The 21,178-nt window shown below is 37.4% G+C and overlaps 1 protein-coding gene across 3 annotated transcripts in view; it reads right to left on the bottom strand.

Moving 5' to 3' along the window:
• SSH2 (slingshot protein phosphatase 2) overlaps positions 1–21,178 on the bottom strand; it is a 246,584-nt gene that overhangs the window by 119,960 nt on the left and 105,446 nt on the right. For all 3 annotated transcript variants that reach the window (XM_061389502.1, XM_061389501.1, XM_061389505.1), the window contains one exon: positions 15,925–15,968. In XM_061389502.1, coding sequence (XP_061245486.1) covers positions 15,925–15,968 — 44 coding nt within the window. The remainder of the gene's footprint in view (positions 1–15,924; positions 15,969–21,178) is intronic.

Genomic DNA, 21,178 nt, shown 5'->3' on the forward strand with positions numbered 1-21,178 from the left:
TATAAATACAGAATTAAAGTCCTTTATAAAGCTATTAACACAAATTCTACACTAAAATAAACTGTATATTATGCAAGCTTTAAAATTTGATCAAAATATAACATGTTTTGCCAAACGGTAAAGAATACCCAGATGACAAAGCCTACAGTATCACTACAGAATGAAAAGATAAGTGACCAAGTCCACCTTAATCCTGATGTTTACTATTCCCACTTGCATGTTTAGTCAAGAAGTCTTTTTCACGGATTTAAAATAATTTTGTCTGTAGCAATTCCTTGTTTCAGTCTGTAACTTTTTTCATATTTGTTCTTTCATCAGAAAGAGGTTCAGAATGCAGAAATGATGGCTTAGGGACTGAAGCCTTGGAGGGTGGGGTTGGGAAGTCAGGGATGAATATGAAGTTTCTAGCTTAAACTTTTAAACAGATGATAGAGTCTTAAGAAGAGAAGTTGCAAAGGCCCACAGTGGGTATTGACATGATATGATTTCTTCTCTGAATGTCAAAGTGAAGAAATTCAATGAAACGCAGATAAATGGTGGGAGTCACTAAGACTCTCTTAGGGAAACCACATGCCTCATCATCTAATTAGTGATGTGCATGTATGGATGAATGAGATCCTTACTGCCCCTACCTACTACGCAGCGAAATCACAGCCAAGGGAATAAGCTTGGTGGAATCAGTGGGGAAAGTCCATCAACAGAGGAATGGATAAAGAAAGATGCAGTGTATATATACAATGGAATATTACTCAGCCATAGAAAAGAACAAAAGAATGCCATATGTAGCAACATGGATGGACCCAGAGATTGTCATACTGAGTGAAGTAAATCAGACACAGAAGACAAATCTCACATGATATTGCATTTACATGTGGAATCTAAAAAAAAGGCTACAAAAAATTTTAAAAAGGCTACAGATGAACTTATCTACAGAACAGAAATAGAGTTACAGATGTAAAATTTAAACTGGGGGGTAAGGGGGAATAACTTAGAGGACTGGGATTGACACAGACATACTACTATATATAGAATAGATAACTAATAAGGACCTACTGTATAGAACAGGAAACTCTATTCAATACTCTGTAAGGGCCTAGATGGGAAAAGAATCTTAAAAAAAGAGTGAATATATTTACCTGTATAACTGATTTACTTTGCTGTACATTTAAAACTAACACAACATTGTAAATCACCTATACCCAGCAAAAACTTTTTTAAAAATGGGGAGGAAACTTTGGAAGAGAAATCTGATAAATACAATAAATACAATCACAGGACACATAAGAGGTTGTAGGCAGTAAGAAATAAGGGTTTAGAGCTCAAAATGGGATCTGAGGTAAAATCTTATGGAAACACCCAAACAAACTCTTTGGCCAACTCAATAGATTTGAAAGTTCTGGGCACAGAGGCATGAATAATGAGGTGGACAGGGTCACTGAGGGACAATACATAGATTTGAGGATGGGAAGCCACGAGTATCCTTGAAACAGTATGCACAATTAAGCAAGCAGTATGCACACATTTTTCTAACGAAAAATTCTAGCATTTTACCTAGCGTTTCAAACAACCCCATGTTTTCCGAAAGGTTAAAAATTTCTACTCCAGGAAATAAAAGTGAGGCAAGGATAGTCTCTGGAGAAAAATTAACTTCTGAGAGATGAACAGGTAAGAACTGCTGGTGAAACCAACTGAGATACTCTGGGCAGAGGGTATAAGGAGAACCAGCAAAGAATGATGATAAGAAAGCCAAAGGAGAGACTTCCCTGGTGGTCCAGTGGGTAAGACTCCATGCTCACAGTGCAGGGGCCCTGAGTTTGATCCTTGGTCAGGGAACTAGATCCCATATGTCACAACAAAGGATACTGCATGCCACAATGAATATTGACTATCCTGTGTGCTGCAACTAAGACCCAGTGTTGTCAAATAAATATTTTTAAAAAAAGAAAGCCAAAGGAGGTGAGAACTGCATAGAGGAATGGGCAATAGTGTCATTTAAAATTGGGATAAAAAATTATTCACTGGCAATCTTAACAAGAACAGCATTTGGAGTGATGAAAGGGGCAAAAAGTCAGATTTCACAGGTGAAACAGTGAATATGAGTTGACAAAGGAGGCAGTTAATATAGACTGTCCTTTCAGAAATCAAAACAAACTTGTAGTGTGAGCTGAAAACAAGGTTGTGAAACAGTATTGTAAAATTATATTTTAGTTTTTTTGGTCCTATAAAGATCTGACCATGTTTATAACGTGAGCGAAACAAGCCAATAGAGAGAGATAAAACCCTATGACAAATTAAAACATTGTCCAAATAACTGATCTTGAAAAAGGGTACAATATTTAAAGTCTAAACTTCAAGAAACAGGAGTATTTTTACGAAAGGTACAGATACCAATAAGATGATTAGAATCCTCTGCATATTAAAAACTTTCCAAAGATGTGTTCACATACTTGAACCTAGAAGATTCACATAAATTTGGCTCAGAAATTATTTTCCAGAAGTTTCTAGAAATGTAATTGTGTGTGTTTGTGAAGGATAATTTAATTTCTCATTCTTGACATATTTTTGACATCTGAAGAGATCTGCATAGGCTTGTCTTCTGCTATATCGCATTTAAAGTTTAATATACCCCCAAATAAACTACAATAATATAAAAAGCAAACAAAAGTCTAGGGTTGGGGAAGGCTCGGAAATAATCCAGTTAATGAGCTTTCCATGGTGGAATTTGGTATTCTAAAACTTAAGCTCCTGCATAGCTACCTTATCACACACAGTTAGGACTTGGAATTTCATATGTAACTTCTAGCCAACAGGTTATTTCTTCTAAAAAAAACAACCATTTCTTCTTTTCAATCACAGATAATCTGCACGCTAAGTTGCTTTGGTTTGTATCTGACTTTCTGTGACCCCATGGACTGTATGTAGCCCGTCAGGCTCCTCTGTCCCCAGGCAAGAACATGAGTGGGTGGCCATTTTCTTCTCCAGGGGATTTTTCCGACCCATGGATCAAACTAAAATATCCACCTTAAAAACAGTAACACACGAACTTCTTACTGGCATCATATTTTCATATGTAATTATTAGTAATCCTGCCATATATGCCTTTCCTATCTTTTACATGGCCTGTATTTTCCCGTTCCAGAGAGTACCAATGATAAAAATTTTATGTGGGTAAAGATGCAGCAGTATTGTGTGTATGTAATGTATATATGTTAGAGATCTTCCTTTTAATAGAAAGCCTGGAGTTTGATTTTCTAAAAATCATTTTGGTATTCTGTGGAATTTACATGCAAATCTATTTAAGACAATCACCATTTAATTCAGTTGAATATTAAAAGTGATTTCATTGATTACATATTTCAACTGTTTAGAGGGATGTTCTGCAAAACAAAACACCAAAAAAACATTGGCCTGGAACTACTCCAGTGGTTAAGACTCTGTACTTCCACTGCAGGGGGCACGGGTTCAATTCCTGGTAGGGCAACTAAGATCCCACATGCCGCAAGGCAGGGCATGGCGAACAAACAACCCCCCTCCTAAACCCACATTGGCCTTGCCAGGTATGTTTAAATTTATTTGAAAATTTTAATGTATCAACTGTCTTTTTTGGAGTTGGGGGGATGAATAACTAGGCTATTAGTGATTTTTATGGTTTCTGAAATACTATAAAGATTTGTTTACTTCAACCCTGAATACTCATTGGAAGGACTGATGCTGAAGCTGAATGAAGCTCCAATACTTTGGCCACTTAATGCCATGAGCCGACTCACTGGAAAAGACTCTGATGCTGGGAAAGATTGAGGGCAGGAGGAGAAGGGGACAACAGAGGATGAGATGGTTGGATGGCATCACTGACTCAATGGACATGAGTTTGAGTAAAATCTGGAAGAGAGTGAAAGACAGGGAAGCCAAGTGTAGTCCGTGGGGCTACAAAGAGTCGGACATGATTTAGTGACTGAACAACAACAAATTGTTTTTTATGAACATAAAATTATGACCCTAGTTTTAGAAGAGCTCAGTTTATAATGATAAAAAGGATTAACAGTAATAATAATACCTTACCTCTTGCTGAGTGCCTATAATGATAGGCATTTAACCTTTAAATCTCAAATCCTTGCAAAAAACTGTAAAATATTCTTTTTTCTATTATAGAGTGGAGGAAATGGGCTCAATGAGGCTAAGTATCTCTTCCCAAAGTCTGAAAAATGGGTGGAAAGTATCAGACCAGATCAGATCAGTCGCTCAGTCGTGTCTGACTCTTTGCGACCCCATGAATCGCAGCACGCCAGGCCTCCCTGTCCATCACCAACTCCCGGAATTCACTCAAACTCACATCCATCGAGTCAGTGATGCCATCCAGCCATCTCATCCTCTGTCGTCCCCTTCTCCTCCTGCCCCCAATCCCTCCCAGCATCAGGGTCTTTTCCAATGAATCAACTCTTCGCATGAGGTGGCCAAAATACTGGAGTTTCAGCTTTAGCATCAGTCCTTCCAAAGAAATCCCAGGGCTGATCTCCTTCAGAATGGACTTGTTGGGTCTCCTTGCAGTCCAAGGGATTCTCACGAGTCTTCTCCAACACCACAGTTCAAAAGCATCAATTCTTTGGTGCTCAGCCTTCTTCATAGTCCAACTCTCACATCCATACATGACCACAGGAAAAACCATAGCCTTGACTAGACAGATCTTTGTTGGCAAAGTAATGTCTCTGCTTTTGAATGTGCTATCTAGGTTGATCATAACTTTTCTTCCAAGGAGTAAGCGTCTTTTAATTTCATGGCTGCAGTCACCATCTGCAGTGATTTTGGAGCCCAGAAAAATAAAGTCTGACACTGTTTCCACTGTTTCCCCATCTGTTTCCCATGAAGTGGTGGGACCGGATGCCATGATCTTTGTTTTCTGAATGTTGAGCTTTAAGCCAACTTTTTCACTCTCCACTTTCACTTTCATCAAGAGGCTTTTGAGTTCCTCTTCACTTTCTGCCATAAGGGTGGTGTCATCTGCATATCTGAGGTTATTGATATTTCTCCCGGCAATCTTGATTCCAGCTTGTGTTTCTTCCAGTCCAGCGTTTCTCATGGTGTACTCTGCATATAAGTTAAATAAGCAGGGTGACAATATACAGCCTTGACGAACTCCTTTTCCTATTTGGAACCAGTCTGTTGTTCCATGTCCAGTTCTAACTGTTGCTTCCTGACCTGCATACAAATTTCTCAAGAGGCAGATCAGGTGGTCTGGTATGCCCATCTCTTTCAGAATTTTCCACAGTTTCTTGTGATCCACACAGTCAAAGGCTTTGGCATAGTCAATAAAGCAGAAATAGATGTTTTTCTGGAACTCTCTTGTTTTTCCTATGATCCAGCGGATGTTGGCAATTTGATCTCTGGTTCCTCTGCCTTTTCTAAAACCAGCTTGAACATCAGGAAGTTCACGGTTCACATATTGCTGAAGCCTGGCTTGGAGAATTTTGAGCATTACTTTACTAGCGTGTGAGATGAGTGCAATTGTGCGGTAGTTTGAGCATTCTTTGGCATTGCCTTTCTTTGGGATTGGAACGAAAACTGACCTTTTCCAGTCCTGTGGCCACTGCTGAGTTTTCCAAATTTGCTGGCATATTGAGTGCAGCACTTTCACAGCATCATCTTTCAGGATTTGGAATAGCGCAACTGGAATTCCATCACCTCCACTAGCTTTGTTCATAGTGATGCTTTCTAAGGCCCACTTGACTTCACATTCCAGGATGTCTGGCTCTAGGTCAGTGATCACACCATCGTGATTATCTGGGTCGAATATGCTACTGGAGATCAGTGGAGAAATAACTCCAGAAAGAATGAAGGGATGGAGCCAAAGCAAAAACAATACCCAGCTGTGGATGTGACTGGTGATAGAAGCAAGGTCCGATGCTGTAAAGAGCAATATTGCATAGGAACCTGGAATGTCAGGTCCATGAATCAAGGCAAATTGGAAGTGGAAAGTATAGTTCTTCATTTATTCCTTCTACAGAAATTTAGTACCATCTATGTGCCAGAATTTAAGGATATAATCGTGGACAGGATATTATCTCTGCTCTCACTCAGTTTAAGTGGCAAGAACAGACAACAAATAATGTGTAACAACAGCGTTGGAAGTGCTGGGAAAGGGAAGCACAGAGCTCTGTAAGAGCATGAGGTGAGAATTTTTCCACTGAACAGTAAGGATTATTATAAGCAAAGGTGGCTCATAACCAATTATGTGTTTTACACAGTTTCTAAATTTCCTGATCTTTTGTTTGTTGTATCAGTAGAACAGCTGTTTTAGGTAATCGATAACAGGTCCTTTCTTCTCCCTCCAAATGATTCCTTGGCTTGAGGAAATTCCCAGTGAATAATGAATACCAGAACAGTCTGCCAGTTATGTTTATTAATACAATCTTTTTGCCTCAGGATGGTGGAATAGCAGTGAGTCAGAGAAGCAAGCAGATGAGTCTGTGCTTAATAAATATTCATTGTTGAATGAAGCAAGATGATCAGTACCTTTAAACAGGGTTTTACATTTAGCATCCAATGGCTATAGCTATGACTTTTGGTAATCATCCAAGTTGAATCAGATTTGACTCAGAGATGGGAAATGCTCATTTCTAATTCAATATTAGGTTTGTACTAAATAAGAAGTTTATTGGTAATTTGAAGTCTGACAATTTCTCTTCTTGTTTTTCCTCAGTAAATGATCTTAATACTAGATGATGTACAGGGTATCAGTCATAGCACAGAATTAGAGAAATAAGACTGTGAGTTTGTGAAATTAAAATGGAAAAGAATTTAGAAAATACTAGTGAAAGTACCATCACTTTATATCTTGCCTTAATATTTGGTGCTGAATATTCATTTAAACTTTCCTATGAATAATTTTGCTTGCATTTTCAACAGTCCTATAAGATAGATGAGAAGATGCAATCTTCATTTTACAGATAGAAAGGAACTGGATTTTTATCATAGAAATATCATTACAGTGAAGATACACAATAATGTAGTCCAATTTTCTGTCATTACACAGGTATAAGTATTTGCATGGTTATAAATTATATACATTTATATAGATTTCCTATTAAATTACAATTTGAAAAACAGATGTTGCACTGGGATAAGGTTTCACTTTTACCTGGGAAATTGTTTGTTTTTCAGAAATCTTATTTGCTAAGCACCTGATGAAAGTGTGGTAAGCATTTTGAACTATCTTTTCTGAAGACTAATAGTCTACAAATAATACTAATATTCAACACATTAGTTCTAATGAATGCTTTTTAATTTTACTTTGTAAAAACTCTCCATCAGATGGTTTACTCTTCATCTTCTGAGATAATTAAATATAAGTGTTGAAGTGATTAGGAATTTGATGATGATGGTGATTTGAGAATTTGAATTATAATAGGGAATCTTTCTGAAGTGTTTACTTTCTTTAAAATATCTTTAAAACAAACACCTACAGCTGATACATATATGTAATTTTAAATATGTATGTGTATTTGTATACCCTGTGTGTGTATATGCATATGTTTATGTAACTATGTTTTAGGGTAAGAAAAATCATGTATATTAGGAGTTCCTACAGTTTATACTGTTTAAACCCATAAACACAAGAATATCAGAAAGAGAGAAGGAAAATAAAAACTTGACCTTATATTGAACTCAGCAGTTTTGAATTAAGTGTGTAGAATAAATCTTTCCTAATAGCCTCTTATTCTTTCATCCAAAAGAAATAACTTGTAGTGAACAAGAAGGTAAGTATATTAACTTTATTAATTTTTCAAAGTTTCCTGAAAATTTTCTGGAAGAGGTGAGATTTTTTAAAAATATAATTTCCATTTTATTTTTTAATGTATTTTAAAAAACTTTTTATTTTATATGATGGTTGATTAACAATGTTGTGACAGTTTCAGGTATACAGCAAAGTGATTCAGTTATATATACATATATATATATTCTTTTTCAAATTATTTTCCCATTTAAGTTGTTACATAATATTGAGCAGAGTTCCTTGTGCTATACAGTAGGTCCTTGCTGATTATCTATTTTAAATATCGTAGTGTGTACATGTCCATCTCAAACTCCCAAACTATCCCTTCCCCACAATGGAGAAATTACTTAAAGTAACTGATGATAGGAAGGGACTCACTTCTCATTATGCTATTTATTTTACATGTGCCTTTAAGCATTTTGTTCCTTATTTCCTGCATTACTGTCTTCTTTTGTGTTTAGCTGCATTTTTGTAGTGAAATGTTTAAATTCCTTTCTCATTTCCTTTTGCATATGTTCTATAGCTAATTTTTTGTGTGTGGTTATAATGGGATTACATATAACAACCTAAAGTTTTAACACTTTAAATTCAATTTATACCAGCTTACCTTCAATAACATACAAAAATTCTGCTCCTTTACAGCTCTGTCTCCACTCTTTTCAGTTGCTGATGTCACAACACCTTTATTGTGGATCCCAAAACATAAACTATTAATTCTTTTAAATGCATAGTCTCTTAAATTATGCAGAAAACAAGATATGGAGTTACAAAGCAAAGTTATCGTAACACTAGTTTTTACACTAATAGTTGAAGGTTTTTTCATTTAAATGTGTTAGTCTCAAATCAGGTAGAAAGCAAAAAGTGCAGTTCCAAATTAATGTTACAATACTACTAGCTTTTATAATTGCCCATGTAATTACCTTTACTGAGATCTTTATATCTCCATATGGCTTTGAGTTACTGTCTGATGTCCTTTCATTTTCACTTGGCAGGAGAAACCTTGGGCATTTCCTGCAGGGCAGGTCTAGTGGTCACAGGCTTCCTCAGCTTTTATTAATCTGGAGTCTTAATTTCTCTTTCTCTGCTGAAGGGAAGTTTTGCCAGATGTAGGATTCTTGGTTGACTGTTGTTTTCTTTTAGAACTTTGAATGTATTGGTTCATAGGTCTTTGGGCCTCCAAGTTTCTGATGAGAAATCTGCTAATGATCTAACCTTGGGGATCCCTTGTATGTGATGATACTTTTTTCTTGATGCTTTCAAGATTCTTTGTCTTTTGGAAATTTGATTATAATGTGTCTTAGTGTGAGTCTCTTTGAGTTCATCTTACCTGGAGTTTGTTGAGCTTCTTGGATATTTATGTCTTTTATCAAATTTGGGAAGGTTTTTTTTTTTTTTTTTCCCCTTTTGGCTGTGCCATGCAGCTTGCAGGATTTCAGTTTCTGGACCAGGGATTGAACCTGGGCCACAACAGTGAAAGCCTAGAATCCTAAACACTAGGCCACCAGGAAACTTCCAAATTGTGAACTTTTAAGCCATTATTTCTTTAAATATTTACTCTGCCTCCTTCTCTCTCATCCTTCTGGGACTCTCATGACACATGTTGGTCCTCTTGATGATCTCCCCTAAGTCCCTTAGGCCCTGCTTGCTTTTATTCAGTCTTTTTTTTTTTTCTGTTCCTCAGACTTGATCATTTCCATTGCCCTATCTTCAGGTTTGATTTTCCTTTCTCTTTCCTGGTAAATCTGCCTTTGAATCTGTCTAGTGAAATTCTTTTTAGTTACTGTACTTTTCAGCTTCAGACATTCTGTTTTGGTTTCTTTTTAGACTTTCTATCTCCTTATTGATACTTTCATTTTGTTCACATATCATTTTTGTAAATTCCTCCACATTTTCCTTTAGTATTTTGAATGTCTTTAAGATAGTTGCATTAAAGTCTTTGTATAGTATATCTTCATTACATCTTTTTTCAGGGACAGTTTCTATTATTTTTTTCTTTTGAATGGACCATACTTTACTGTTTCTTTGTATGCCTTGTGCTTTTTTTTTGTTGAACATAGGACATTTGAATCTAATAATGTAGTAACTTTGGAAATGTGATTCTTCACCTTCCCCAGGGTTTACTACTTTTTGTTATTGTTTTTGTCTTTTTGATTGTTGTAGGCCATCAGGTAAAGAATCCACCTGCAATGCAGGAGACACAGGAAACGCAGGTTTGATCCCTGGGTCAAGAAGATCCCTTGGAGGAGGAAAATGGCAATCCACTCCAATATTCTTGCCTGAAAAATCCCATGGACAGAGAAGCCTGGTGGGCTATAGTCCAAAGGGTCATAAAGAGTCAGACATGACTAAGCAACTAAGCATGATGACAAGGCCATCTCACTGAAGATTAGGCTGAGATGTAAATCTAAGCTCTTTTCAGGTCTTTTCTGAGCTTTTCCCTAGGCATACATAGACATGTTCAATTTTCCCCCATATGAGATGTTTCTGAAGTCCTCATCCTTAATGTCTGACTCTCAAAAGGTGGAAAGGCAAAAAGTGAAAGGGGAGGAAAAAAAGGTGCTAGTTTTTTAAATCCCTGAAACACTTCAGCATGAAGAGGGGCTTGCAACAAAAAGGGGGATTATTCCGCAACAGTGGCTGCCTGCCTCTTTGTCTGCACCTCAATGGTCAGAAGTGGCACTCAGCTATCAGATCACAGATCCTTGATATCTTGATATCTGGAGGATAGGATACTTTTTGCTCACCCCATTTGCTATTAATATAAGCTGTATGCAAGCTGTACCAGGAACACGTACATGGCTATTTACCATATAGCTGAGAGTGAGGGATGGGTAGTTACTAAGAGTTAAGAGCTAAAATTGATAACAATTTACCCTCTAGTTCTTTCCTTGGAGGTTGCAAGCCTTCAATAGACCACAGAGCTCCACAATCAGTTGTGTTTGACTCTTTGCAACCCCATGGACTGCAGCACGCCAGGCTTCCCTGTCCATCACCAACTCCTGGAGTCTACTCAAACTCATGTTACATCAGACAGATTCTCCAGTGCAATTGTTGTCAAAGTGGACAGGCAGATTCCTGGTGCTTCCTTCTTCAATATCTTCCCAGCATCCTCTCCCAGAAGCAATAGGTATTTGACACTTCATTAGTCTCCAGAATTTTATAAGAAAACAACTTTTCAAAAATTTAGTTTGGCCAAGTCAAGAATTAAGGGGAAGTGACTTTTGTTTGTTGTTTATACCCTGAAGAATAACATCTGGGGGAAGAAAGTAGAATTAACTATATTTAGCTTTAACAGATATACCTAATTTCACTGTGGCTGCAATAATTAATTTTTCAAATCAGATTTAAAAGGAATCCTTCTTGTTCTCAGAAGCAGAACATGTCAGATAAATATAAGATAGAGTCTGTGAACACATTCTTCAGAAACAAAGAGTACTTCAGTGAAATGAAAATTCTTATTCTTGTTGAGCGGCTAGGAAAGAACCTTCCAAACTGTGCACTTAGCACAAAGTGGCAGAACTCGAGGATGGGAGGATAGCTCGCTACACCCCCTGGTGGCCACAGCAAAGTATTTATAAACAGCTGAAAGTTTTCTGGATCAGAAGAGCAACCCATATGGACAGAGGTGGAGACTCAGAGTTCAGACAGACCAAAAGCAGAAGATGTAGAGCTTCACTACCATCAGTTAGAGCTGGTTTTTAACACATGGGAAAGCTTTACTTTTATAAATCAATCAATCACACGCACGCACATATTCTAAGTTCAATATAAGGTTTCTCTGTGAAATAATATCATTTTATTTCTTAAAACAGAAAAGTGATGTGATGGGGGCATCTTACTATCAAATGGCTCAGAAAATAAAAAGTTCTTTGCATTGTATCAACAATTTTTCTGTAAGTATGAGATTGTTTTAAAATTTTTAGATATATATGTGCTGTGTGCTAAGTTGCTCCAGTTGTGTTCGACTCTTTGCAACCCTATGGACTGTAGCCCACCAGGCTCCTCTGTCCATGCAATTCTCCAAGCAAGAACACCAGAGAGGGTTGCCATGCCTTCCTCCAGGGGATCTTCCTGACCCAGGGACTGAACTTAAATCTGTTACATCTCCTCCATTGGCAGGTAGGTTCTTTACCAAGGGTTTTCCTTGTGGCTCAGCTGGTAAAGAAGCCACTTGCAACGCAGGAGACCTGGGTTCGATCCTGGGTTGGGAAGATCCCCTGGAGAAGGGAAAGGGTACCCACTCCAGTATTCTGGCCTGGAGAATTCCATGGACTGTATAATCCATGGAGTTGCAAAGAGTCAGACATGACTGAGCAGCTTTGGACTTCCCTTGGCTCAGCTGGTAAAGAAGCCGCCTGCAATGTGGGAGACCTGGGTTCGATCCCTGGGTTGGGAAGATCTCCTGGAGAAGCGAAAGGATATGCAATCCAGTATTCTGGCCTGGAGAATTCCTTGAACTGTATAGTCCATGGGGTCGCAAAGAGTCAGACATGACTGAGTGACTATCACTTTCACTTCTTTACCAATAGCGTCACCTGGGAAGCCCCCCTCCCGAAATACATATATGAGGATAAATTAACAGTTCATATTTACAGTAGACTTTTCCTCTTTACCACCTTTTTAAAAAAATTTAGGTATAATGCTCTTATTCTCTAAGTTAACAAATTCTTTAACTAGAACACACACTCAGGTAGAAGTACACCTGTTTCCTTTCCACAGCAAAAGATGGGCAATGTAGTATTTATTGTCATTATGATATTTAAATCCATACAAACATTATTTCACTGAACAGGCTGAAATGAAGTCGTAGCTCGAAAGTAAAAAAGAAACAGACCAAAGGCAAGAGAAGGAAAACCTGATGAGGTACCAGAGACAGAGATCTGAAGAAAGATGTGTCTACAAAACGAATGCGTTAGTAACACGGTACCATGGGAAATTAGGACTTCCCTCATAGTTTAGTTGGTAAAGAATCCACCTGCAATGCAAAAATGTGCCTGCAATGTAGGAGACCTGGGCTTGATTCCTGGGTCGGGAAGATCCCCTGGAGAAAGAAATGGCAGCCACTCCAGTATTCTTGCCTGAAAAATGCCATGGACAGAGAAGCCTGGTGGGCAGTCACAAGAGTCGGACACGATTTAGTGACTAAACCACCACCATTTGAAATTACATCTTACACAAAGACATGCCCTGACTCTATGTTTTCTCTCAGCCCTCTTTAAGCTATTTCCACTTGACTATTGCTCTGCTGTTTCACATGTGCAGAGGTGAACTCTTCATATGTCGTCTTACAAGTTCTCTTTTTCAACTACACCATTTCTAGTAAAGATACCAACCAATCTTCTATTCCTGTTCATTCATTTAATGAGCATTTATTGAGTGCCAACTACAGACTAATTGCTGTGGATGCTGAAATAAAAGACACAGTTTCTGTCTTCATGCTGCTATCAGTTAGGGAGGTGACTGCCCACCTCTAGCCATCTGCTTGCAATGGCTTTCTAGCTCATTCTCCTGCCTCCTCTCATACTGCATAACACTGCCAGACTCTTATCCAGCAGTCATGCATTCTTTTAGACAAAGATCTACCAAATCAAAGTTGTTCTACTCTTAAGATATGAATGATGATCTTCTTATTGCCCTTGGAACACATTAGTACCTACTTCCATCCTTCTGGGCATATCCTCCTACCTCCCCATCCTCCTGTGTATGGAATGCTCTTCTGTTCTCCTACCTACATCCCATTTATCCAAGACCCAGAACTTACCAGGATATTTTCTGATATTCCTCTGGCCCACACTGCTTGCTCTCTCTTTCTCTTCCCCACCTGCTACAAAACTTTCATTGCTAGGTTTGAAGTAGCAAACCTACTTACTTACAGTTGATACATACAGAAATGGGAGAATTCTACTATAATTAAAATATTTTCTAAATTTACATGTACTTTATTTCCTTCCACAACTAGTTATCTTAAAAAAAGATATCTTGGGATTTCAAAGATTTATTTCAAGGGTATCTTCCTTTTGCTCACTTTTATTTATTACCTGGGGTTCCCAGGTGGCACTAGTGGAAAAGAAAGAAAGTGAATTCGCTCAGTCATGTCCGACTCTTGGCGGACCCCATGGACTGTAGCCTACCAGGCTCCTCTGTCCATGGGATTTTCCAGGCAAAAGTACTGGAGCGGGTTGCCATTTCCTTCTCCAGGGGATCTTCCCAACCCAGGGATCAAACCCGGGTCTCCTGCACTGCAGGCAGATGCTTTACCTTCTGAGCCACCAGGGAAGCCCCAGTGGAAAAGAATCTGCCTGCAATGCAGGAGACACAGGTTTGATCTCTGCATCGGGAAGATCCCCTGGAGGAGGGCATGGCACCCCACTCTGGTATTCTTACCTGGAAAATCCTATGGACAGGGGAACCTGGCGGGCTACAGTCCACAGGGTCACAAAGAGTCAGACACAACTGAGAACATTTATTACCCTGAAATCTTATTAGGCTGACTCATGAGACAGCCATTTGTAAGTCAAAATGGCTGAATATTGGCATGTTACATGGCTTTGTTTATTCTCCAGTCAGCAAAGTGGGTCAGAACATAAGAAGATGAAAAGCAATGAGTTCATAAATATGCAAAAGGAAAGACTGGAACTGAATTTCATCCATTTATATTTTTACCAAAAAGGTAAGAATACATAACCTGATTTTCAGTTCTACAACTGTGTTATGATATTTTTATGCCTATCTTCTGCAAAAGACAACATATCACCAGAATTAGCTATCATAGAAAAGGACCTAGTGGGCATGAACAGATCATTTGTTTTTTAAATATAGTAAACTACATATAACATAGAATTTGCCTTCTTAACTATTTTTAAATGTACAGGGGATTAAGTAATTCACACTGTTGTGCAACTGATACTACCATCCATCTCAAGAACTTTTTCTCTTCCAAAAATGAAACTTTGTACCCATTAAGCAATAATTCCTCATCCATCCTCCACCAGACCCTGGCAACCAACATTCTACTTTTCATATCTGAAAATTTGACTACCTTAGGTATCTCGTACAGGTAGAATCACACAGTATGTGTCTTTTGGGGAATGGGTTTTTTCACTTAGCATAATGTCCTCAAGTGAGCTGATTAAAAAAATTTTTTTTTTTATTTCACAGACATTTAAACAAATATTTTTAAAAGGCACTTATTTCATACAAAAGATATACTCTATTGGGTCACAGTATAATAATGTACTTATAACAAGAAAGAAAGTAGAATTCTATGCAATCTTGAGAAACTAAAATATCATATAAAATATAGTTTGTTGCATTACAACATTGACAGTGCTACACTTTCAAATATTTAAGGATTTCGGTGAATTATTATTAAATCTTTAATATAACCATAAAAAGCATTTTAAAGAAGATAAGAGAAATGTTATTATATACATCCTAGATATCTCTCATAATTCTTTTCTTTTAATGACAGCAAGTACTGGTATCCTTATAAGATGCCCACTATTCCATGAGAGGAAGGAAAAAAGTTTCACTGTATTTTAAAAGACAGGGTAAGTTACTTAGCTGAAGAGGGCATGGCAACCCACTCTACCTGCCTAGAGAATTCCCTGGACAGAGGAACCTGGCGGGCTATAGTCCACAGGGTTGCAAAGAGTCAGACACGACTGAACCAATTGAGCACACACACTAGCTAATTAGTATATCCTTTGTATTAACCAATCTGTAAAAAAACACCAAAACCTTCAAAATGAATGACAAACATAAGGAAAAAACTGAAGGCTGAAATGTTCTTTAGTTAGGTAAGGAAAATTTCCTTTTTTATTACCTAAGATAGGTAATTGGGTCAAAGCTAGGCCAATATTGGTCTTTCTGGTTAAAAAAATAAAAAAGAGAAATCTACTATTTAATTAAGTTAACTAGTTAATTTATATATTGAGGTATACTTGCCACACAATAATTATATTAGTTTCACGTGTACAACATAATGCAGTCCACTACTTAAAATCTGAGTCAGTAACGGGATTATTAAAGCAATTCCATTTTGAGACATCAACTAAGCACCTTGGAAAACCAGGACAAACTCATCTGACAAGACTGAGAAAGAATTAGAGAAAAAACACTATAGAAATGCTATAGGATGTAATGAACAAACATACCTCCTGGGCTGTGATCGGCATTCCTCCTCCCCACTGTCTGCCTCCTGTAGAGAGAGGAAAATGAGAAAAAAATTACTTAAAATCTGAGGTCTCATATCATAATACCAACAATGAATGCAATTTTATTAAGCTTTACATGTAGGGAGTATCTCATTGATGGTGTGTACTTAAACTAATTTCTCTCCATAAAAAGTGACTTCAACCAACCCACTGGGTTGATATAATATATATCAACAGAATGTATTCCTAGAGGAAACTTTAACAATAGCCTACGAATTTTTTAATAACAAAGTATTCATAATGAAAAGAATACCTCTTAAAAATAAATTGAGATGTTGTGTTACGGTTACTTTCAATTAAAATGAGTGGGCATTCTTTCACCAACAAATACCATCAAGGTGACCTATTAACGATTCTGATCCCCAAAGAACCATCTAAATAATGAACACCATTTTGAAAAGTTCTCTTGATCACATGACCATTACCTTAATGAACTATTACTTACTGAATATTTATAACATTCTAGGTGCCTTGCTCAATACTTTTAAGTACATTGTCCAACTTATTCCTTATAAACTGAGAAGGTTGATCGTACCCTAGTTTTCACCAAGTCTGACACATACACATAAATCTACAATCAATGCAACTAAAAAGCATTGAATCATTGTTTAATTGCAATATTTATTTTTTATAGTGGCACATCAAATAATTGAGGTATCATACTTACAGCAATTTAGGCTCAATGAAATATGAATATCTTATAGAAACTGAAATTCACAAAAAGGAAAGAAGTTGCTCAAGGAAACTCATGTACTAAGCTAAAATTAAAACTGATAAAATACTGCCTCCCAACAACTGAAAAAGGATATCATTCACCCTGACCTAAGTTAGGAATTATTGTATGTTAAGATATTATATAGATCTTCATGGAGACAAGAATAGCAACATGAAGGAAAAGCGTGAGAAAAGATGAGAGAATGATATTGACTTTGTCTTTAAATTTCCTCTCTGACATTTTATATTTGCACTCTGGTCACTTTTGCCCTATTTGGCAAACATAAAAATAGGAGAAAAATAACTCAAACAATATGAGTATTGTCTTCTGGTAAGTCACCCACATTTTCAGTTTATGGAACAACCCCATTACCTCTACATCATACTGCCTCCATTCCTGGGCAGAAATGGCCAGCTCTATAGCTTTTATTCTCCTTTTATTTTCATGATTGATTTCAGGTATGCCCTTAACTTGCACAAACAGCAGGAGACAGCAAAGATGGTACCCTCAGAGGGAGGACAGGAAGAGGGTCATGGTATATTACACTCTGCCTCCAGGGGAAGTTTTAGGTTTAGAAGAATGCCTTTCGGGAAGTGAAGAACAGTGTTTAAAAGAACCAATCGTCTCTAGAGTCAATAGTCAGAACCTGGAAAGTCTGCGTGAATGAAAATGAAAAGACTCATAAGAAAATACAAATGTTAGATTTTGGAGCCTAAGGGAACTATGCTTCCTTGGATGGTGCAAAGAGCCAAAACCAGTTACATCTACAGAGGTGAACTAACATTTATTTAATACCACTACAGGCCAGATAATTTATATATTATTTTATTTAATATGCACCACAATGCCATGGGGCTTGCTAAATGTCACAAAGCCAATAAATGATGGGAGTCACAATTTGAACTCAGGCCTATATTTCTGCTATAAATAGCTGCCTCTAAACTAAAAATCTGCCTTTGGTACCTCAACCCCAGGACAGGGGGTGGGAAGGGAACTGCAGAAGAAAGTCTAACTTTTCTCAAGGATTATAATAAAACAATATCCTTTTGTCATCTTTCTTCTATGACGTCTACACTTTAAAATAGTGTCAAAGGCATGGAAAATTCCTTTTTCACAGAAAAAAAGTAAGCCAGAACAGTGTTTCTAACACAAGATCCCCAAATGACTTTTTTTTTCTTTTTTAGATAATTTTACAATAGTCAGGCCAATGAATTATTTGCTTCCCTTTCATCTTACTTGGAAAAAGAGGCTTAGGGAAAAAAAAAAAAACTCAGTATGTCAAGGCAAGGTAAAATGGAATTTTTTTTAAAAAATGAAGAAAGTGTTCAATTATGCTTATTTCAATGGAATTCACTGCTAAAAATACAAAGATTCAACACTGCTTATTCAGCAAGATTAATGATCAGGTAACACAGTTACCTTGAATGGTGGCAGTTAAATGGTAGCTAAAGGGAGAATGCTTACCATTCTGTTGTAACAAGTGTGTACACTAGACCATATAAAACCAACTATCTTGTCAAATAGCTTGACATATTGTTGGTAAAAAAAAAAAAGAAAAGAAAAAAATGCAAATAGTGTGCTCAGAACATTAGAAAACACCAGGATAAAAGTGTAGATATAACTATCAGTTCTTCTAAGTAGATAGAATCATTTTTGATGGGTAAGGAGAACGAAATAATTAAAATGATTAAACACAAGTTTGTTGACTTTTTAAAAAATATTCCAGAGTACTATTGTTAAGTAGTTTTTATTTAAAGAGTACAATTTCTTCCTGATGTTCTAAAGAAAAAATTGACCTATAAACAATACGGTGTGAGATTCTTAATATGCATTTAATTTTAGGATATTCATAAAACATTAATTCAAAAAGATACATGCACCCCAAAGTCCACAGCAGCATTATTCATAATAGCCAAGATATGGACTCAACCTAAGTTTCCATCAACAGATGAATGGATAAAGATGTGCCGTGTGTGTGTGTGTGTGTGTGTGTATACATACATATATATAATGGAATAAATGGAATACTGTTCCTGTTGTTTACTTGCTAAATTGTGTCTGACTCTTTGTGACCCCATGGACTGTAACCCGCCAGGCTCCTCTGTCCATGCTCAGCCATAAAAAAGAATGAAATTCTGCCATTTGCAACAGCATGGATGGACCTGGAGGGTATTATGCTCAGTGAAATAAGTTAGAGAAAGCCAAATACTCCATGTTATCATCTACATGTGGAACCTAAAAAAATAAAATAAATGAACTCTTAGAACAGAACAGAAACAGACTCATAGATATAGAAAACAAACTGGTGGTTACCAGTGGAGAGAGGGAACAGAGTGGGCAAGGTAGATGCACGGGATTAAGAGATACAAAGCACTGAGCATAATGAATAAAAAGGATATATTGGACAGCACTGGGAAATATAGCCTTGTATTAACTGTAAATTAAGTATAATCTATAAAAATATTGAATCACTATGTGGTACACTTTAATATAATGCTGTATATAAACTATATTTCAATTAAAATATAATACATAATTTTAGGGTATTCAGGAACCATTAAGTATGAATTGATAAGTTAATACATTCTTATTAATCTTCTTAATACCTGAACACAAAAGTAGGTCACTTAAGTAAAAGATGTTTGAAAAAGAACATAAGCATCTAAGTCATATTTGTTGAGAGATAGGCTGGAAGTGCTGCTAGCCTTGAAAAACACCAGGCTAGGTAGGTGTTTAGCAATAATTTCCCAATCTTATGGTCCAAAGTTCTTCACACTTTCCTACCAAAATTCTTTACACTCCAATCCAAGTGGATTCATTCATCATTTTTCAAAGGTCCATGTTGTTTCATCATCGTGGAAGGCCCTTCCCCACCCTCCTAGATCTTTCTGCAACCTTAAAAGCTGGCTTTAAAAGTCAGTAGTTCATGATGCTTCTGTTATCATCCTACTGAGACGCTGTCTGCCTCCCTCCAAACCTGACAGTTGCTGTGCCTGAGTTCTATGGCACTACTGAGATCTGTCTGTGGGTTACCGCTGGGCTCTTGTTTTACTCCATTATCAAACTGTAATGTGCCTTATTTTCCCTTCGCATCTCACCTTGTGTTTAGCACAATGCCCTATGTGCACATGGAACTCGATAAAGAGGTGAATGAATGCATGATTGGAGCTGTGAACTAAAACCATGCAAACGCGGAGCTAATTGGCTGTGCATTCTTAGCTAGTAAGGACTATGCCAGCTATGTTTTACCCTTAGCCAGTTAACAGAACAGTTTTTGTTGCTCAGGAGTTAGTCTGTGATGAAGATCTGGAAGTAATACCTTAGGCTTTTCCTTTGGTTAAGCAGAGAGAATCATTCACTTGCTCTCATTTATGTATTCATTCACTCATTCCACATTAACTGACCACCTATGATGTGTTAGGTACTAGGCACCAGGAATTAAAAGTAAGCAGAATCGCCCTTATCCTTGGATAGTTCATATTGTAGTAGGGGAGACAGTTCCATAAGCCAAAAATTATATGTCATTTGGCTTACAGCAGAGGATATACAAAGTGCTCTAGAAACAACAGAGGAGGAAATGACTAACTGTGGGGCTTGGATATGCTTCACAGAAGTTAATTTTCAGGCTAGGCTTGAATTAGTGGGTTTGTGTTAGATGGAAAATAGGAGGAAGAGTATTTCAGGCAGAAGAGCTGGCAAAAGGAACAGAAAGAGGAGTAAGAGTCTGGACGTGTAGGGAATGGTGAGCAGCTGTGAATTCCAGGAACAAAAGGATGGGTACTGGAGGTCAAGGCTATCAGGTAATACTTATGTTATGAGTCCGTAAGGGTAGAATATTAAGATAACAGTCCTAGGGTCACAAAAAGTGGTTGTGGATTATTCATTAACTGGACTTCAGATTAACCATCAGTCACTTCTGTCCCTGGGAAAAAACAGAGGGTATCTGTCAGACAGGAAAAAATAATCTAGTAGTCTTTCTAAGAGTAGACGTGAGCTTTTAAATCAGGAAAATCCTGCTTCTGGCTTTTGAAAGAAGCCAATGTGAAGGATACAGGCTTGAGGAGAAAAAAGGGCACCATATTGCCACTTGGCTACTGGTAAGAGAAGGCTTAGATTCTCTCTAAGAAACAAGAGAGAAAGAAGATGGGGATGCAATCATGTTTGGGTTATCTAATGCTTTCTAACAAACCACTAATTTATTATATTTCATGGGTCAGAACTTCAAGCAGTATTTAGCTAGGTGATTCTTCTGTTCCACATAGTACTGCTAAAGGTCACTCAGTGCTACTCTGGTGGTATTTAACTGGAAGATGGGCCAAGTAAGAGTCCAAGCAGTTTCATGCATATGCCTGACATCTTAGCCTGGAGGACTTAAGCTGGGCTCAACTGGACAGTCAACTAGGACGCCTATGGATTGGGTCTTCTCAAAGTCCACTAGGGCCTCAGTTCAGTTCAGTTTAGTCGCTCAGTCGTGTCCGA

The sequence above is a fragment of the Bos javanicus genome, chromosome 19 (assembly GCF_032452875.1).
Source record: "Bos javanicus breed banteng chromosome 19, ARS-OSU_banteng_1.0, whole genome shotgun sequence".
Lineage (NCBI taxonomy): Eukaryota > Metazoa > Chordata > Mammalia > Artiodactyla > Bovidae > Bos > Bos javanicus.